The sequence below is a fragment of the Chelon labrosus genome, assembly GCF_963514085.1.
Source record: "Chelon labrosus genome assembly, chromosome: 6".
Lineage (NCBI taxonomy): Eukaryota > Metazoa > Chordata > Actinopteri > Mugiliformes > Mugilidae > Chelon > Chelon labrosus.
This window is the reverse complement of record NC_140342.1, coordinates 16,297,909-16,319,297: the sequence shown is the minus strand read 5'-3', so window position 1 is coordinate 16,319,297 and position 21,389 is coordinate 16,297,909. Positions and strand designations below refer to the sequence as shown.

General features: G+C 42.3%; 1 protein-coding gene across 2 annotated transcripts in view; it reads right to left on the bottom strand.

Annotated features, from left to right (window-relative positions):
- The window catches only part of agap3 (ArfGAP with GTPase domain, ankyrin repeat and PH domain 3), a 113,598-nt gene extending 93,838 nt beyond the window's left edge, over positions 1-19,760 (bottom strand). For both annotated transcript variants that reach the window (XM_084546541.1, XM_084546542.1), the window contains exon 1: positions 18,972-19,760. In XM_084546541.1, coding sequence (XP_084402667.1) covers positions 18,972-19,341 — 370 coding nt within the window. In that variant the 5' untranslated portion in view covers positions 19,342-19,760. The remainder of the gene's footprint in view (positions 1-18,971) is intronic.
- Between the last annotated feature and the right edge of the window lie 1,629 nt (positions 19,761-21,389).

Genomic DNA, 21,389 nt, shown 5'->3' with positions numbered 1-21,389 from the left:
GCATCACTGACTGGTCAAGTGATGATTGGTAAATATGGGATTGTTGAGACCTAAAAGTCTAGTTTTAGGCTTACCCTTAAAGTGCAAACACTGGTGAACCCTGAACCATGAGCTATTAGCTGCAAGTACAAAAGGCTTCGCTGCTAAGTGCCATTAATATGCAGAGCCAAGTCACTGAAAGATAAATCGGTTTCACTGACACAGTAATGGTGGCAGGCTTTCTGTTTAGTCCTCTAGAAATAAAAAAAACACTGAATAGACAAACACTAGAAATTGTAGCAGCTGAAAGAGGTTTGAGTGGTACGATTTGCTCTTTCAATGCGATTCATTCAGTTGAAGAATTGATCTTGGGCACTCCTTGCAGGTAAACACCCTCGTAATCCCTTAAAACTTTGCTGTTAGACATTGATATGAGTAAACATTACACAACGTTGTCAGTTGTCCATCTCGCCCAGTAAAAGTCCTAAAAGTAATTTGATGTTTTATTACTCACGGCCCTTATATACATGTTGTTTGCGTGGCCAGCTATTGCCAAGTCCACACTGTCCGTGTCAATATGTTAACAGCAAGCAATTAAGAGGAGTAAACAGAAAGTCCTAATCATTCTGCAGGTGTCAGCAATGGCTCCAGACAGCTCCAAACCACAGACTCCAACCGCAAGCAGTTTAAAAATGAGAGTCAAACGGGTAGGTGTTTGATTTTGACTTAAAGTTAAATAAGAAAGACTCCGACAGGTTCCTCGACAAATAGTGAACACAGTCACGACAACATAAATTCTTCTCTAGCTCTTCTAATCTCAATTCAGCCACCTGCACATGAACTCCAGACTTGTTAGTATACAGTCAGCCTCATATATGCTTGGACGTAAACACATTCAAGCTACGGTTCTATAATGAATACGGACCCGAGTGCAGACTCACCGATTTAATTTGAGGCTTATTCATATCCACGTTCCTTCTATCTCTCGGATGCATTAATTTTGTTTATGCAGCCCGTTTCACTTACAATGACAGCTCCGCCTACACGTATGGGTTCACAGCAACAGTTACCAAATGAAAAAAAGTAGCCACCTTTAGCAGCAACTGCAGATCTTTCACCTGGTTGACTAACAAATAAGTGGAATATCCCACACCCGTCCATTAAAAAGCTTTTGTCTAAAACCTTTTGAGGCAGTGTATAAAAATGAGTACACCTGAATTACAGCTGAAAGTCTGCCCTTTAACACCATATGTATCCCGTAACTGTAGCTCCAGTAGGTTTTGGTAAATAGCTAGAATAATAAAACAAATATGGACCTAGCTGCTCCCACTTTTGAACCCTCCATCGAAGGTTATTGCTATATGTTGTGCCACAAAGAGCAAAGTTCCCTTTCCAATGTAAACTAACATGCACTGATGTGTACACACCAAACTGTGACACGATCACTTCCATTACAGTTGCGTACTCACAGCAGCAGACACTCTACTTGACCTTAAATACATATACGTGCTCTAAGGCGTATTTACAGCTACACTTCTGTCAGGGTTGTAGCTCCAGTATTCAGCAGACTGTGGTTTATTTTCACCCCTATGTTCATGTTCTTACTTTTTTTCTAAACAATAACAGCATCCCCGTAAACCACAATTGCTCACAGTATGGCGACGAAGCCGTATGGCAAATCTGCATCCAGTAAGATGAGTGTCTTCCACTCCAGCAAGGCCAAAATGTACACAATAATTACATGGATGGCTTAGCAAGAGAAGTGGCGCAGGCGGATTGGACAAATTACTATGTGTGACAAGTGGCAGGGAAGTAGGCCAGCTGAAAGGATGGCATCCCCATCTGGGATCCTCTCTGGAGGTTATCATTATGAGCAATCCCCATGCTCCAGAGGAATCTGCAAGATCCAGACACCCTTGTGTTCCTAAGACCTCTACATACATCACCAGGGCTGCCCTGCTTACAGCCAGCCCTGGGCTATGTGCTTCTTTTCTTTCACAGACCATATGTCAGAAATCTATTCTAGGCCAATAGGGTAATGTGCCCCCCTTATTTGCACTCTCTCCTTCATCAGATTAAATCAGCTGGCTGCAGAAAAAGGTCAGAAAGGAAAACTCTTAGGGCATTTGAGCTCATGAAAAACAAATATTGTGCAACTTGGTGTTGAGTCCTTTTTGTGTCCTGTGACCAGAAGTGTACCTGCTGTCCCCCATTATATGCAAATGACCACAAACGGCAGCGTTACTGATACACAGGTACTCAAACAGAGAATTTAACAGCTGGCTTTTAAAGCCACCGAGACGATGTCAGGGTGAACTTTGTGAACTTGAAGCTACACAGATGGTGAAACCCAGAAAAAGAGCAGTGTGTCAGGTTAGCTGACCCACTAAATATGTATGAACTTAGATATCTCGATGGACTGTTCCTTCCTAACAATACAGTCTTGAGTATGTGTCCATAATAGTCAGTGTTTTCAAGGCTTACCTGCAGAGGTTAATGATGTTTGGAGACCATGGAGATGCAGGCCAAAGGTAGCGAAGGAAAAAGGGAGAGAAAGCAAAGAAAATTAGTAATTTAAAAATAAAGCAGCACATTTTATTATGGAATCAGTTATTAATTTGTCTACACCGATCAGACTTAACATTATGACCACCTGCGTAATATTGTGTAGGTCTCCCTTGTCCCTTCAAAACAGTTGTGACTCATTAGAGAATGGACATGGACCTTTTGAGGGTGTCCTGTGGTGTCTGGCAACAGAATATTGTTCCTGGGCGTCTTTGGGTCCTATGGGTTGAGGAGAGGGACCTCTGTTCCGGTGCATCCCACACAGATACTTGATCAGTTTGGGATCTAGTGAATTTGGAGGCCAGGTCAACACCTTGTGCTGTTTCTCACGTTTTGAGTTGTTCCTAAACTGTTTCTGTGTGTGCGCCTGTGTCAGGCTGCATCCTGAGTGTCATTGCTATGGGGTGGGGGTGCCTGGTCTGGTCTAGGTGGGTGCTACATATCAACAACATCCACACAAATGCCAGGTCCAAAAGTTTCCCAGCGGAACATTGTGTTGTCACAAGATGGTCAATGTTATTAACTTCTCCTGTCAGTGGTTTTAATGTTGTGGCTGATCAGTGTATTTATATAATCTGATAGCACATGGACCATGAGCCTACTTCCTCAACCACCCTAAAAGCGTTATTTCAAGCGCCTAAATAAAAAATCTGCGGACAGAGTTCATATTCTGCCAAAGTGGGGAGTCACCTCTTAAGAGTCTATCAACAAATGTGATATTTTGATATTGTTTATTCTGATCACTTCTTCTTATTCTAGACAATATCATCCAAAGTTCGAAGTTTCACGTCAAACTCTCAACACACCGCCTAATGAGTTTCTTTTCATTAGTGTAATGATTATTGTGTTCAGTTGGCGCCGACTGACTTTACTCTGTTGACAGTTTCTTGACACCTGCTCATGACGCAAGCTGTCACAGGTAACTCAATAATAGAGTAGCATAAAGCATCGGAAAATATTAAATGAATAATTCATGAAAACCGTCGCAAACAGGCGCCTTTAATCGGGATAGGATTTACCCGGTGTGGGCCCCCATATGGAAGACATTTTCAAGGTGTCAAAAATACGCCAAACATGTCACTCTGAAGCTTAAGTGATAGACAGTGCAGGCAGTACTGTCGGATTTAAATAGCAGCATTAAAAAAAAATAGCTTTTTGGCAAAACTTGATACATATTCGGTGACATTATGTCAAATCAATCACAGACATTAGAGATGTTCCTTGCTGTGTATAGATAATCTGTGTAACCTCCAGTCTTTAACAGAGGTAGCTGATTCTCCATCCAAGCCATCTGTCTAAGCCCTCTCTTGTCTCTCTGTCATCTAGCATGATAAAAAAAAATGTCTGGGCAAAAAAAATAAACTAGATTTCAGAGAAATGCAACTGAACAGACATTATGTCATAATGCTTGTAGTTACTGCCCTGCATTGACAGTCATTTTCTGCTCATCTAGAGCCGTCCAGGTCTGGCAGATTAAACATTAAACCCAGAAGTAGTTCAAGGTAACTTCTATCCAAACAATTTCGCCACAAGCTCAACTTCACACATAGAAGGGTAATGTGAGTTCTCTACTGCATCAATTTGCAGAACTATTTCTCAAGATTTAAGCAACAAAAAGATTTTCATGAAGGAAGGATCCAGCAAAAAAATAAAAAAATAAATGTTAGAGTGGGTGTTATTTTCTCCAGATGGACACAAGAGGACAGATTATCCAGGATGTTCATGTGAGGCTCCATAGGAACAACCAAACAAACTAAACTGCTCCCATCTTGAGGGAAATTAATGTGCAATGGGTCGTGATGGTTCCACTGTACGTCCAATAACTCACGGTCACCCAAAAGCGCTCCATGTTTGGTTTTGCAGTAGCTATCCCCGAGTCCTTGAGTCAGTGCAGACTGAGGTGTTGCATTGCTCAGCACGGGTCATATGCAGCAAGAAGAATTTTCAGTGACTCATCAGCACGCCGGTTAATTCGCACAGTGCACCATGTAATAGCCTGCTCGGTTCCTCCTGCAGTCACGTAGACGTGTGTTGTGAGACACAGTGACCAACACGTGCATTGGAAAAATTAAAGCAAACGAGCCATGAAAAAAAAACTCAACTAATGGCTTTGTCTGTAATTTTTTAAGAGCGCCCTAAGTGGTGTCAACGTTATTTTTATATCTCAAATAAATGTTAATCCAGAAAATGGCAGAAGATACATTTTCTGCCTCAGCAATTAATAGACTAATCAGCTGAGCTGTTAAAACGACTAAAAGCATGCAGACCAAAATAACTGGAGACAGTGTGAATGTGTTTGTGTGGAGTATGTGATCATCCAGTGACAGGCAGACGATTTCTAAGCCCGTGACCTGTTCTCTGACCTTAAACGAAACTAAATGGATATAGAAGGTAAATGAATGGATGAATGTTTAAGGGTGAGTGGAAGGTTAAAATTTCTCTCATGTGCAATTGCACAAAGTGCACCGCTGCAAACAAACCTGTGTGGACATTTTAGATAACAAATGCAGCGCTGAATTATCCCATCTCTCTAAATATACCAGAACAGGAGCACAGGCTCAGACAACATCAGGTTGACCTGCCCCCGGGACACTCTGTCTGATGAGATCTGACTCCTCCTTTGTCAGGAATGAGGGTGGCTAGTCTTGGACCAGCTGCAAACAAAGGGGTCTGAAGCAGCAAGCACTGTGATACAAGGGGATAAATTATCTGCAGGCTATAGAGACACTGAGAGCATGGTTAAAAAAAGACGTTGTTATAATCCCAGAAAAAAAGGTACAGGTTGATTCTTACAGACAAGTACTGTTAAGAGGCTTCCTAGAAGGAAGGCCAACCCCTGCAACCCCAATTCCTGACCCTCCATCGCAATATGACACTACACAAATAGCTTGTCACTACTCCTCAACAAACCGAAACTCCCATTACATCCATCTCCTCGGGCTATTGCGCTGAGCAGACACCCATCCAGGTCAGGGGCAAAGGCATATCTGTGGGGAAATTCACACATCCAGAAAGCACCACAAACACACCCCCACACAGAGCTACTCCAGCCACCTACTTGTGTTACATAACACAAGCCGCTGCCTACCCATGCACCAGCGGATCTGCGTTACACTCAGCCACCAACGGGGAGGCATCACCAGAGATGTACGCTGCAAAAGTGCGACTGACTTCTCAATCTCTCCGCCTGGGAGGCTCATTTCAGACATGAGGACGGGGAATCTGGGCTGCTGCCGGTGCTAAATGACCTATGTGTGTGCTGACGGTGTAAAATTGAGATTTCAGTCAGATGAATGTTTTTATTTTTTTCCCCAAACGTGACATCTGACAATCCGCAAGGGTGAGTTTGGCTAAAGGATTTGTTTTTAAAGTGGACCACTAACCATGCCCAGGTTCTCATGTGCCAGCACACTAAAAGGTAGGGTCCTATTAGCTAAAAGCCCTCTTGGCATGAAGAGACCACAGGAAGATTTGTTTTGTTGTGTAAACAGACAAAATGCAGCTTTGAATTAGTCCGGGCTACGGTTAGCTGCCAAATTTTTAGGCCAAACCCAGATTTGGTGCCAGATTCTGACACAACAAAAGGCACAACTTTTTTTGAGCCTGAGAAGGCCTCTTGAAGCCAAATATGTGAAAAGCCGCAATTTAGTAGTGACTGTCCTCAGAGAGGCCTTACACAAACATTAGTAATGTAAGATATACTTTGCTTTAAACATATATTTTGTGCAAAGTCATTGGAAACGGACCAAATAATAGACTCCTGCAAGTCAATGCTGCGAAGAAAACCAGTTTTCTTAGGGAATAAATGTCTTGTAAATGTCTTCCAAAATGGATACAAATGGCTCACTGTGCTTTAATACAGCAGCAGGGTGCATCTCTAGACACCAGTTGGTCCAATTTCACAACAGAATGGGCCCAAGAGCACAGCGGGCCGTGAGATATACTGTGTGGCAACGCAAGTGTCATAATTCCTCCTTTTTAACTGTACAGCGTTTTATTCGGGGGCCAGCAGTTTGTTCCAGTATGCAGCACAGAAAAAGAACGAGGGAGAGCTCATCTAGCGAGAACAGTGTCAGGCTGCTGAACGGTGCACTTTTCACGCCAGACTCCTCAATGAGGGAAATCTCATCACCCAAACCGAAGCTGTTGAGAAGCCGCACTGACGCAGCCCCGAGCAAGACTCTGAAGAGCGGCTTATTTCAAAACGGGCGCGGCAGGAGCATCTCTTCACACGGAAGACGATACAGTCGCTCAGTTTGCAGCACTGTCTCGTATCTGAAACACTGCATTTAAAATTAAAAAAAAAGGAGGAGGACCAAATGGTGCTCGGCAAACACTGTAGCATTCTGGTAAACTTTTGCTTCCAAATCTCCATAGTAACATCGCTCATAACTGGCAGCCTACTAAGAATGTGACTCTCATGAATGGCAGCTACAGACTTTACTCGCATTTTACCATCTGATGTTTGGTGTTGGCCTCTTGTGTCCTGGCATTTGGTGAGCTACTATCGTCTTTTCATTTGGCTGAACTCTGAGATAAATTGTGCCAGTGACTTTCTTAACATGGGGCAACACATCTCCCCCAACACATCATGACTTCTGCATAAGGACACAAAATACTACTGTGAATAATCATTGGGCGTAAAATTTGTATACGCCCCCGAGTTCAGGATGAGTCGTCGTTTTTAAATCGTTTTCCAGGACTCTAAAAGCTACTAAATTTTGTTTTTTGGGGGCAATTTTTGGTCAGATATTGGTACACAGGTGACATATAATGCAAGAAATGACACTTAAACATCAAACTTTATTTTGTGGCGCTTTAAAGACATTATAAAATGTGTTTTTAGACTTAAAGGGGAACTACTGTTTTTTTTCTGGCATAAAATACGATCATTTACTCACCCATATAACTTTGGTGTTACTTGGTGTCGTTCGTCAGATATTTACATCCACGTATATCCATATGGTGGGAGTGACTGGGGCACCGAAACACAGCCTCTAAATAACGCATTATCTGCTGCGAAACTTGTTCATTTCACAAATATTTTGTTATTCTACGCTAGTGCTATTCCCCGCTGAGTCCGTAGTTACCTGTTATCTATTCGCGGACGTGCAGCGGATTGTTGTTCTTTGGCCAGCTGTTCCTCTGTCTGCCTCCGCATCCTCCTTTCAACGAGCTCCTCATCCGTATACTCTGGCTCAAAACGGTAAGTACGTCCATCATAAACAAAGTCGTCATCCACAACCTCAGAATCGGAAAAATATTCAGCCATGTTGGAAAAAACTAGCAGTTGCAAATTACAGGTAAACAAGCCGCGCAGGGTGCGCGCAGTGCTCAGAGATGACATCATCCAGGTCAGAGGTTAGTAGGTCAATCTACAGACCCCGGATGATGATAACAGGTAACTCCGGACTCAATGGGGAATAGCACTAGCGTATCATAACAAAATATTGGTGAAATGTTTCGCAGCAGATGATGTGTTATTTAGAGGCTGCGTTTCGGTGCCCCAGTCACTTGCACTATATGGATATACGCAGATGTAAATATCTGACGAACCATACCACATAACACAGAAGTTATATGGGCGAGTAAACGATCGTATTTTATGCCAGAAATAAGGTTGTAAAAAACGGTAGTTCCCCTTTAATTTTAGAGGATTATCCCATTAAAAAATACAGATTGAAGTTGTGGTTACAAAAAATAAATAAATAACATTAGGGTAACCAAAGCAGATTCAGATATGCAAATGTTAAACAACACTAATCCAAAGAAGTACATATTTACTGAAGCTAACGTCCCATGCTAACAGGGGCCATTCTGAATCCCCCCCTAAGATGTCGGACCACGACTTGGAACTGTGACTGTGTTCCTGTAGGGGTTGTAGTACATGCAGTTCACATACTGCACCACATGACGAGAGCCCTGGGTCACGGCCAGAGGGATTCAGCAGTGGAACAACTTCAGCCTATTCCAGTTCAGGAAGGCAGGAAACCGGGGGTATAAACAGTAAATGTGGGGTCACATTACACTTCCTCTCCAGTTATTCCCACAGAATAAAACATCTCTTCACAACAAAACCCCTCCTCAGAGCGATGATTCACTAAACAAGTGACCAAAATATCACTGCTGATCCAGACTTAAGCCGAGTAACAGATGCTTCAGCACACACAAACTTTTTTTTTCCTAATATACTTTATCGAAACCAACTGTCCAATGCAGTATTTTTCTGTTCTACTTGTGGGAAAATACATAGTGGCACTTGTAACAATCAGCAGCAAAATAAACTGGGAAACAATCACCTGGAATGCTGCCCGACCGCGCTCTTTGAAGGCAGCGAACGACACAAGGCCAGAGGACATGTCGAAACACCATCAAAACATTGACATCCACCAAAGGAATGTAGGACCCGAGTGATAACGCTCAGCTGGCACATGTTAAACAAGCTGTACTGACAAGAGGACTAACCTCAAAGAAGTTATGCTGACAGTGCTCTCCCAACTATCCTCACTACAGTGAAAACAAAGAAGTAGTGATATATAGTGCATGATATTCTATTTATGGCGCGAGTGTGAGCGCAAATGTCATACTGCTGCACACAAATCTCTGCCTTAACTGCTACAAACACACCACATAATCCTACCTTTAGTAGTACTAAAGAAAGACTTGGGTATAATAGAAGGGTACTGTTTTGCTATATCCATTCACGCAATTTAAACTTTCATGAGAAACCATAAACTGACCTTGAAGACTGACTTACACCGAAAAACTGTGACATGTCCCTCAGCTATTAAAGGAATTACACTGAATTTCCACGGCCCTGCAACCTTTAAATAGTCTGCATGTTCTCAATTACACGGCTCTCGATGAGTAGGAGCAACTAACTCCTATGGTGTATAGTTTATGCTGCCATTGCGGCCTCACACACGCTGTAGGCCACACTTCCTTTATTTTCTGCCGAGAAGAAAATGTGCTCCCTGAGGGCCAGAAAAGTCCCTGTATGATATTGTTCTTCAAAGGAAAAAAGGGCACCCAAGTTTCCTTTCCTAAAGCCCTTGATAACCTAAACAAGATCTGCATTTGCTGACTAACGTTCCTGTGGCAAAGGTTGATCTACTGCCACAATTCTCCATTCATCCCCAATTAAATGAATTATCCCACAGTTGAAATTCCAGAGACAAAGTGGACTCCGATAACCCTTTCTATTCTGAGGACACTTCATTCCTCACCGTGATCCTCTATCCATCTCCAACCTGGACGAGGCCAGAATCTTCCCACAGTTAGTCACGGGACTGCTGGCAAGCTGTGGGGACTTGGAGGCATATGCGCCTTTCCATCTGTTGCTCACTCACTGCTTTCCAAACCCCTTTCCTCTGTCAGCAGCCATCTGCTTCCAGCCCTACCCCACTGGCAGGAAACATGAGCACTTCCACCATAGGATATGGCCGATGCACAAACTGAAAAAAAAAAAAGAAACGGCCTATATCGCAAATTTAAATGACCACCATGTCAGGGTTGGAACAAAACAAGATGGTGTTAAGAGAGGGAATCACAAATGTCACAAGACAATACAACCTCAGTTGTTGTTTTCCAGATTATTTACATTATCTATCAATCTGTCATTTATCTTCTGGATTAAAATTGTTCATACAAACTTGTTTTTGCTTAAAAATGACTTTTAATACAATTAATCAATTATGAAAATTTGCCAATTATTTTTCGGTGAATCCAATCAAAAGCTTGTTTCAGCTCTCTTGGTACACTGCACTTTGCTGCAAAGTGACATCTTTACAATCACACAAAACACAATCCTGCAGGTGGAAATACACCAAGCATATCACATCACCTCGGATTTTCCCCCTCTTTATTTCATCTAAATCTAATAATGCTGCTTAACGCTCAACAACCACAGATTAATGCGCGGTTGGGGCACTTTCTCTCATTCTGTATTGAAAACCCGGCCTTCCTCTTCAATAAAGCATCGGATCAGAACATGACAGTCCTCTACTTTACTAAGAGACTAGGGTGAGCGTACTCTAAACTTTCCTTTAAAAACAAAACAAAACAAAAAAACCTGACTAGCATGTCCTCGCCCCTCCACATTCAGAGCACAGGAAAAAAATTAGCTGTCCATCAATGGGAGAGAGAGGGCCTTTGTTCAATGGCACAATGGAGGACATTCTGCTGTGGAGGATAGCGTCACATTCAATAAGCCAATGCTATGGTGTGGCAGCAGAGAGAGGACAGCACGGCTGATGAAGAAATGGCACCCTGACCCTGCAGACCTCCCAGGCCCTCAGACCGAGGCTCTGTTTACAGCTCACCAGCTCTGCTCATCTCTTCTGACCCGCGGTCAAGAGTCGGGTGCAGCGCTAGAATGAATTCTATGGGGTTGTAATGAAGCTGCACACACGAGAGAAATTGTACGGGCTAAATGCAAAACAGAGAGTCTTTTGAGAGCAAGGCGTGTGCAAACCCTGTTATCTGGCGAGCATCTGTCGGAGGGGAAAGTCTGTTACTACCACACTCCTGAGAATAAACCTGTGACGTAAACTTGATGTGAAGTGTTTTTTCAACACTGCTCTCAAGGATTAAACATGGCGGAAACCTGATACTTGCCATGCACAGCAGCACAGAGGCGGTTCAGTTGCTACAGAGGATCTGAAGATGTCTTCAAGGAAATCAAAAGGAGCTTATTCTCCATCAGTCCCACACTTGGACGACTGACGTGGGAGCTTCACGCACAGTTCAGGTGTTCAGATTAATACTTGTTACATCACATCACTAGGCTCAAATGAAAGTTTGACAGTGGCCCTGCAGACCTTGGAGATGCGAGACTTAGCTCAGGAGCCCTTTCCACCTACAGTTGTCACTCTTTTATCCGACACAGTTAAAAGTGTCTAGTGTTCTAGTTGATGTGTGTTTTAAGACATATTCTTAAGCACCAAAATAAACCTGAGTTAAAAGGACACCTCATGGTCCATCCATGGTTCAAATGAATTTGTGTCATGTGTCAAGAAAACTATCACAATTTGGTGTTTAGAAATTATTTGAACTAGCCTTTTTGGAAATACAGATCCCAGTCCCTTTAGTCGCTAGCTACTTTACTTCATCCATTGTAAGTCGGCTTAGCATGCAAGAAAACAGCAAAAGAGGTGAACAGCCTGGCTTTGTCTAGTTCCAAAATTATACTTTAAACATCACAAATGAACACTTAAGCTATTTATTTATGTAAAACTGAGCATTTGAGGGTTTTACAGGGTGCTAGGCTACATAATGTTGCTGTTTGTTAGCCAACAAAAAACACATTAAGTTAATTTTTGGCGGTTCCTAGTCAACACACATGCTAATTTTGAACTTTCTGTTTATGCATAGAATAAATATATGATATAAAACATATTGTAAGCTAGTGTGTAGATTTATAAAATTTGGATAAAGGCAGGGCAGCTAATTCCTCCTATACGATGCTAGGCTAATCGCTCCAACTCCATAACCGAGAGACATGAGAAAGGTATCAATATTTTTATCTCACCCTCACAATAAAAGCAAATCAATTCCCAACATGTAAAACTATTATTTAAGAAATAATACTAATAACAAGACTTTATAGAGTGAAATAAGCTGCCAGTAGATTCATTTATTCTTACTAAAAATGTGACACAGAGCTACACTGCGCTACACTGACAGACAGTAATGAATATAGCCATTCCACTCTAGTGCATTTAAAATATCGTGATATATTTATCAATGTCAAATGGTGACAATTATTTATTCCATTTTTATCTACAAGATTTTCTCCTCGCGTACGGTTTGGTTGTTGGGCTTTGTATGGGCCTCAAGGAAAAAAAAAAAAATGAAGCCACAGTTGGGTCTGTTCCATGCTTCGCAGATGTATTTATGCAAGGCTTTATTTAGGCACAAGATCTACAACTAGTAAATACTTACTGAGCTACTCTATAAACACCAGCATTCCACATTACCAGCAATTTACATTGACATACTGTGTAAGACACACAGCTGGTGCCATTGACTGACATTTTCAAACTCTGTAACAGTTTCTAATCCATATTCACGGATACGGTTTTGAAATATAATGAGCACATTGCGAGGCCTTCACTTGCCAGGAGTAGCAGCAGCGGTAGCATTCTCCTGACACAGATGGCCCACAGCCCGGTTCATCAACTGAAATCCGAACCACACACCCATAAACTTTAAACTGTTACTAGTCACAGGGAAGCCTCTGTGAATTAATTAATTAACGATTCTTAATCAGGACTACATTTCCCACTGTGACTTTTGTATTAAACTATACAAACTGCATTATACTGTACATGATTTGATACAGCATGGCAATCAATAAAAACTGTATCTCAGTGGCTGTGAGGAAATGATTCCTGCTACAGCAGCAATGGAAAGATGCATTATCGTCGTCATACCCTGCTTGTGATAAGCAGATGAGGACTCTGCTCATGCTTTTAACAACTGGCTACAAGAGGGATGCAGTGTGTACCAGGGAGCTGCTTAGGTGCCACACAATGCCCACAGAGAGCTCTGAGTCTTCGGTCTGTGTGCTTTTTGTGTCTCTCTGTGTCATCCCTATTGCGATTTGAGCACACAGTGTCCCATTGTGCGGGCTTATTAGTTCTTTCTTGAAATCCCAAGCACCCCTCTTGAGCAGCAGTGGATTTAGGCGACTGCCCTTGCCCTGACATTGGACCGTCAGTGGGAAATATGAATGTCAGCGTGAGTTTTTGCAGCGTTATGAATTTCAGGTATTACTCAAGAAACAGGATAACATTACAACAACGTAACATCACGACACAGAAAATGTCAGGAAAATACACGGAGGTCAGTGCCTTGAGATCACAACCTGCAGCTGAGAAAGTGCCTTTAGGCTAAAAAGCCAGGAAGGACTGAAACCTCACTGATCTGTGCGATACTTGACCTTTACATTTCATGCTGCGCCAGTCTACAGAGGTTACACCACATACCTGCACGCCTACACATCTTTTCAGCTAGCTACAGAATCAACTAAAGGACATTATACAAGTTTGATGAGAATATAAATTAGGATAACAACCAGATCTCCCACTGGGAACAAACCCGAAGAAAACGATTCCCATGGCACACTCATTTTAATAGAACTCTCCTCTACATTGACATGAATACCTAAAAATAAAACTGAAATCGCATCACACGTACCATCCCTGCAGCTGTCTCCTTATCTCAGCGATCTGGATATCGCTCTTCTAAGGAAGCCCCATACAAATATTATCTCTCCCAAACAAATTCTTCAACTGGTGCGCTAAGTGTTTGAGGAAACCTTTAAGGTCAAAGTAAGTATACCTAAATGTGAAGGCCTATCATGCCACGCACAGAACATATTGCGCAACACTCGCCATTTATTTCATTTTTCCTATGACGGCAGTGTACTGTCTGGAGTTTGGCTGGCTCGATACCAGTCGATCACTGCTGTGGTGCAATCCCCAGTTGGTTTAACAGCTCCATGTGTGCAAACAACTCTTGCTGTAACTTGGTGCTGTTTCACAGGGAGGCTCAGAGGTGACCACTGACAGCAGGACTGTCCAGAGTAATAGCTGTGATTGATATTAAGAATTATGTTTCTATGTAGACCCAGTAAAAATTTTAATTTAATTAGACTTATTGTTGAAATATAATACTTCACCTTACCATGTGCAGTTTTCTATTCTATTCTAACTGTGATTCTGTCCTGAATTAAATTGCAGACCATTTGTTCGGTTTGTTGTCAATGCGAGTCAGTCTGTCTAACCTATATTTTCCATCATAGAAGACAATTACAAAGAGGGCTGGTTGACTGATCACTTATCCATGACACACCAAGCCGACGGTCAGCTGTTGTCTGCTGACGGGTCATCAGTGAGGATCTATGGGCCCTAGTTTTTCCTGGTGTACCCTGCACCATTGACAGTAGTCAACATGTTGAATGAGCAGCAAAAGCTTAGCGAACCAGTGCACAAGGAAGTGACAAAAGTAGACAAAACAAAATTCAAAGGGCACCCAGAAAGCTGATAAAGTAGAATAAACTGTAGATCAGCTGATCAACATGACTCAGGAGAGGCCAGCTTTGTACAGCAGTTTGTTGCTCTTCATAGCTTCCAAGCCTCCCAGCTAATAGCAGCTCTTCAACTATGAACAATGAATACAGACTACTGCCACCTACTAGTATGAATATTGTCAAGCTGCCTTTAAAGCATGCATCGAATATATAGTATGTGCTACGTGGCCAATGGGTTTAGCATTTGCTGTAGGTTCAATTGCAACTTTTTGGCCCTGACACAGGCGACGCAAGGTGGCGTCACAGTCAGCCTTTGTTACCAGTAGTTCTTTGGCGTTGGCTTGGTTTGTCAGTACCTTAAGACAAAGTCACAAAGTAACTTAAGGGGATTTTTAAACAATTTTGGCTTTGGTCAGTAAAAGTTCACTCGGCCATTCGGATTTGGGTCACAGACATTTGGTAACTGAACCAGAGAGGCACCAAAAGTCCCATGTGTAAGTTGCTAATTGGTAATTTGATAATGGAATTTCCACCACTAAAAGGCACCTGGGTGCCACATTACGACATTATCTTGTGGCACTGTCTGGCAGAGCGACCCTGTGTCAAAATCTAGGTCAGACACTTGTATGACTTCACTCCGGCTCACATGGTGCATTTTCCAAGACAAAGTTAGGATTCATGAAGCTCCCACAAACTTAGACAGAAGCATAGAAATACCGAAGCCCTGAAGCCAGGTGCTATTCCCGTATAGGACGCTCTACAAACTATAAAGAAGCCGCCATTTATCTGTTCTGTGTACAAAAGTTTGCCCCAGGGCTCCCAAACTGGTTACCCGGCCACATCTATCAAAGCCTGTTGGATTTGCAGTGTAACATGTTCACGACTTTTACAGTGAACCCACTGCCAACCACTTAGAGCTCCAGTATTTCAGCCCTGCTTGCACATTTCCTTGCGTGGTCAGTGCGACAGCTCATCATGAGTTTCATGCTTGTCCAATTTAGATCGGCTTCAGTTGTCCTGTTTTCACAAAAAAAGGTTTTTTTAAAAAGAGGAAAAACAAACCACTACTTGTTCTAACATGTATTTTCCCCCACCGGCTGTAATATGAAATGTTTTGCATAGACGAAACGGCACTCTGAATATCAATCACTGCAAAGGGAACAAAGTGAAGCAAAGGAAAAAAGAAAACATACACAAAAAAACAGCATGGTGTGTCATCATCATATAAAGGTCTTATTAATCAACAAAACAACAGGGAGACCTTAGCATCGATGGGAATTCATTTTGTAAGGGGTGTAATTTCTATTCACTCTTTCTTCAGCTGAATGCATGAGCCACTGGTTCCTTAGCAACAGACTCCGCAATGATGCAAGATTGAAGAGGAACAGAACTGCAGCTCCACAGAGCAGGTGAAGACAAGTCAGCTAATGTCTCCTGTTACAGCTCTTCAAAGCTTCTTGGACTTGCAGTCATTAAGGCAACTGCATCTCATTTATCATAATGAGAAATGGCCTAAATTTGCATTGAACAACTGCAGTGATTTCTCAGCAGGATAACACAAATCTGTCAAGCCTTTTAGCATACAGTGTATCTGTAAGATTATCAATTAAGCATCTTTATGCATTCAAGGCAAAGTCCACCCTAAACAGCACATGCAATATGCTTCAATCGGTTAAAGGAATATAAATTGCACTTCTGAGCCCACTGTATTGCTTAGTGTTAGATTTTTGCTAAATGTAATTTCCCAGCCTCAGGTTTAACATACAGCACATTGTAATAGAGAGCAAAGGCACATTTCTCATCTTTTTCTGGCTATGTTATGTTTAACAATCACACAGCACAGAAACTGTGGAGGATGTCACACAAAGACCAGTTTCTCCACCGACGGAAGCTGCAGTAGACATTAATGCTGTCCATATGGCATGTTTGGAGAACAATAAAAAGGACGCCACGTCCCTCAAACACGACCCCGTATTCATGAACTTGCTGGCTAGGTGGCTGTATATATTTAAATGCTAACACACTATTTTAACTTCAAAGATTCAAATGTGCATTCTTTGCTTTCTGAGGATTATTTAAGGCCACAATGGGGAAAAGCAAAAATCCTCCAAGTGGAGAAAACACACCATCTTGAGGGAGAACAAATCCACAATAAAAGCTAAGTTGAGCACCACAAAATTACCCTTTGAATGCCTTCCAAATTTATGACCCTACAGGGGAACGACACTAGCGGTTTGAGTTTTCCTTTGGGCCGAGTGTTTGCTCGTCTTTTTGGAAGAAGAAACAAAATATTTGCACCAAATCTGATAGGGGACTAAAGTGAGCCGTAACCTTTCCGTTCTAAAAGAGGTGCATCTGAAACATATCTCATAAGAGGTTCCAGTGTTTTCCTATCAAGATCAAGAATAAAGACACACTTTCATTGAGAAAATGATGTAATCAGACAAAAATAAAAAGAAGTAATTTGTTCCTCTAAAGACTGAAATTAAACTCAACAGTCGCACCAGTTGGTTTTCTTACTTAACATGGAGATGATTTTCATTCTGTTCTGGTCATAAACCTCTTCAAAATGCACAATACTCTGATCCTGCTTTAATTTTCATGCTGGTGTAAATCCAGGTAAACATCACAACTCAAACAGGTTTAATTTAAAGAAAAGCCAACTGAAAAACAAAACAATCCTAAAGCACCGTGCTTGTATTCCAAATGAACCAAAGTAAATGCTGTAAATCCTGACAATTCAAAGCCAACATTTAATATCAGCGTTCTCCGAAAGCTTTTCTAATACAAGGATTGTCCAAAAGGCAGATCGATACACCAAATGGAGATGAAAACAGACTTTCATTTGCCTCCAATAAAACGGCAATAACAAAAACATCCAAACCTCAATGACCCCATCAACCGCTCTGTTGTAATATGACAATCCTGTTTTGTGGCGCTGCACAACCAGTGTCGAACAAGGACCACTTTCAAAATGATGCAATTATCTATATTTTCAACACATGACCTCGTCCTATTGAATGGGTGGTCACACGCGGGCAAGAATCCCATGTGCTCCAAACTGAATTCAGGTCAGCATAGACAGGCGTCAGCATAGACAGCGTCAACAGGGAATCGGCGAACACCTGAACCGACAAACTGTTGAGTTCATAGAGGTTAGGAAAAGACAGGGAAGTTGCACATGTTTAGTAGATTTAGCATTCAGCATAATGTAGCTTGGACATTGGCGTGTAGTCAAAGCTTCCTGGGAATTGTAGTTGTTGAATGCTAACTGAATAAATGTTGCTTTATGCTTGTTTAAATTACAATTTCTCAAATTGTAAAGGCCACTGCAGTCAAATACTAATTGAAAACACATTATCTTTCACACTTTTCCGCTGTCAACTTTTCTGCCAAAAACAAACCAAAAGATGGTGAAATGTATTAATTGCAGAAGATTAACTTGATTCCAACTGCACCTAAGTGCAGATTGTGCCACCAACGTTAACGGCTGATGAAACGATGGGAACATGTACTTATACAGAGCTGCTGTACCACTCTTGAGGACCCATGACAGCCGAGATTTGATGGACAGTACACTTTCACACAGCCACCGACTGAATGACCTGTAAGAAACTGATACCACAATTTAAGACGTTCGCATCTGGCAGTGCATCCTTTGAGTTTGACATGACGCTTCCCACATGCCGGCGGGGCCTGGTTTATAGCCACTGTCACCATTCCTTGGACAGCTAATGATATTTGGACTTGATTTCCACTGTGACAAAGAATATGCCCACTGAGTGCCTTTTAAAACCAACCCAATGATGTCCACCATGCCATATGACACAATATAATCCCCCCCTCTTCCGCTCGGTCTGTGTGCGAGTACTGTCTCTGTGTAGTTGAGGGCAATCATTACTTTCATGTGTCACATGTTTTCACATTTGGCAGCCTCAATTTCACGTGGGTTCAATATTAAAAAAAAAAATCTCAGATAGCCTACTCACTGGAGGTCAGTATTGTGTGAGACAGAAAACAAGGCTCCCAGTGAGAAGCAGAACTAATTCTGGGGTGCTAATTACAATCGTACAGGCTTGTCTGTTGTGAGTGCAACTGAACATTTTATTGTTAACACTGCAGTGCATGGGTGCAGCTCCATCCTTGAGGAGGACTTAAGGGATCGGCTACGCCCCCAGCCTCTAAGTGTGATTGTTGACACTGGGCTGTGCGTCCATGACAATGTTACCAAGTGTGCATGAAAGGAAGGAAACGAGGACCCCCACACTCGCCTCCCCACCCCCTATACCACAAGAAAACAGACACACATCGCCCCCATTTACTCTAACCCTCAATGAATGAAAAGCACCAAAACGACAGAGAAAACCCCACAATGTGATCCCTCCCCGCTTACCTTCAATGGAGATTACATGCTCTCTGATCTGGTTCTGCAGGGCCAGGTCATCAATGCGCTCGATCAGGTCGTAGATCGCGTAAATATTCGGGTGGACGGACTCGAACCGATGGATCTCTGCTCTGATGGCCGCTGAGTTGGACAAAACAAACTGAGAGCCCGCTGGGCCGGTTTGTGCAGCCTGGCCCGAAACAGTCCCCGAACCGAACTGGCCAGCCCCCGAGCTTGCAGACGATCCGGATCCGAACTGGGACGGGATGGATTGCGGGACTGGGACGGGAACGGGCGCCGGGACCGTTCCTGGAGTGGGCATGGCTGGCTGAGACTGCTGCGAGAGACCGGACACTGGGACGCTCGACTGGAAATTCATCTTGGTTCCTCTTCTTTTTTTTCTTTTTTAAGGGGGACAACTAACTCTTTTACACCGACAGATATGCAGACTAGAAATTGGGATTCAAGCGATGCGAACAAAAGAAGTCCGCGCGGTTTGATGGTCTGGAAAACGATCGGCGCAGAAGCATCAATAGTTGGTCGCCAAATGCAACAAAACGCGGCTCATATTATTAAAACTTGACTGTGATTCATTTTCCGTTATTGGCCAGATCTGTCCAGGGCCCCCTTTTCTTTTCTTTTTTGTCTGTGCCTTAAAACCCGCAATGCCTACCACACTAGGACACTCCTCTACGGGCAACACCGCTGCTTTTTGGTCAAACCCGTTTTCCTTAGTTGCTCTGTTTGAAGGAGACAATGGGGCTAGGCTTCAGCGAGGCGCCCTGGTCCACTGCCTTGAACGCGTTGTTTCTGCGCTGAAATGAAATAGTGTTTAGTCCTCTTTGGTCCAAGTGGTCCCTGCCCAGAGCCCTCCTCCGCATGCTGAAACGTCACCCATCACGTAATTGTACTTGAGATGGGGGAGGGTGTGATTGGATTTGGTGGAGGGAGAAAATCGCAACGTGCACATCATCATAATAACCTACCTGACAGTTATGCAACAACAAATAAATAATATAAAAACAGAAATGTTAAAAAAATAAAAAATAAAATCAAGATATTAAAGTAGGCCTATATGCAGTGATTACATTCCGGATGCTCTCTGTTGCAGTTGTCTGGCATGGATCAGGTACCTCAAAGCTATTTTACCCAATGCAGACATACACGTTCACACATACATGCCCGCGCACGTGGTCGCGCAGGTACGCATAACCAATCCTCCTGTTACTCCTAAATTACGCAGTTTATTCAATTTTACTACTGTTACGAGATTATATCACACGTAGAATACAGTTTATTTCATCTGGAAGGTTTGTCTGCCCCATCTTCTTATCAAACACATGCATTATTTTGTTTAATTCAAAAATAGTAATAATAATAATGGTCATCATCACAAATAAAAAAGAAAATCTCTGGGTTAACAACACCAAACACTGATACTTCATTTTTGAGCACAGCATGCACACTTTATCAAAAGTCAGCGCATGTCTAAAAGGTCGTTGCATTAAAGAATCCTGTAAGAAGTGGGGTGATGTGGCTCATATAGTGGATCTTTCTGCATTGTAAAGGAAGAGGAGGAGACAGAGTCACCTGCTGGCTTGAATGCACATTACAACAACAGCTGTCCAAGATGACTGTCACCGTCAGTCAAGATGTTGTTGCAGCCGTGTGGTGCTGCTGATAAGGACTCATTAAACAAACTCTACCTAAAACAAAAGGCGTGACTGTTAAGTCTGTTAAGTCGAGCACATTGACTCTTTAATGCAGGAGAGAAACACTGCGCAATAGATGTGAAACTTCCTATTTGAAAAATGGAAAGTCATTCAAATATAATACAGAGAAAATTAAAGTCTTTCAGTCTGAGTTTTCAGGCTGCCTGCAGCTTAGAACGTCTTTTCCAACACATTAATAATACACAGTGAAATAATCATTTTTTATTCTACCCCCCCAGTGTTACCACTGGAAGAACGGCCTCAGACACTTACTGCCATTTCGGCTCAGATATTTCACATTTTCGGAATAAAATGCATAAATGTAAGCTTAACGGGTCGTGTACTTATTCTGCTGCTTGTGGATTCACATTGTTGCATGTTTATCTAATTGTGTTTATCTGACTTATTATGTAACCAGACCTGACTGCAGAGATGAACCGGAGGCACAACATGGCATAAGTTCTTGTTGTAAAGCAGAATCGTGTCTGAGCATTAATAACTCCTCCAGCAAGAATATTTTTTGAAGATTGTCATCGTTATACTTAATTTTATGATGTTGCTTTATGAAGTAGACAACTTGCTTTGTGACTACATCCTTGCATTGTGCTTCTCCATCAGAGAGACGTGACCAAAACTGAGGAATCCTTCAAAAGATGCTAATATTATCTTCTGGAAACACATTGTATATGACACACCATCACAATGTGAAGACAGC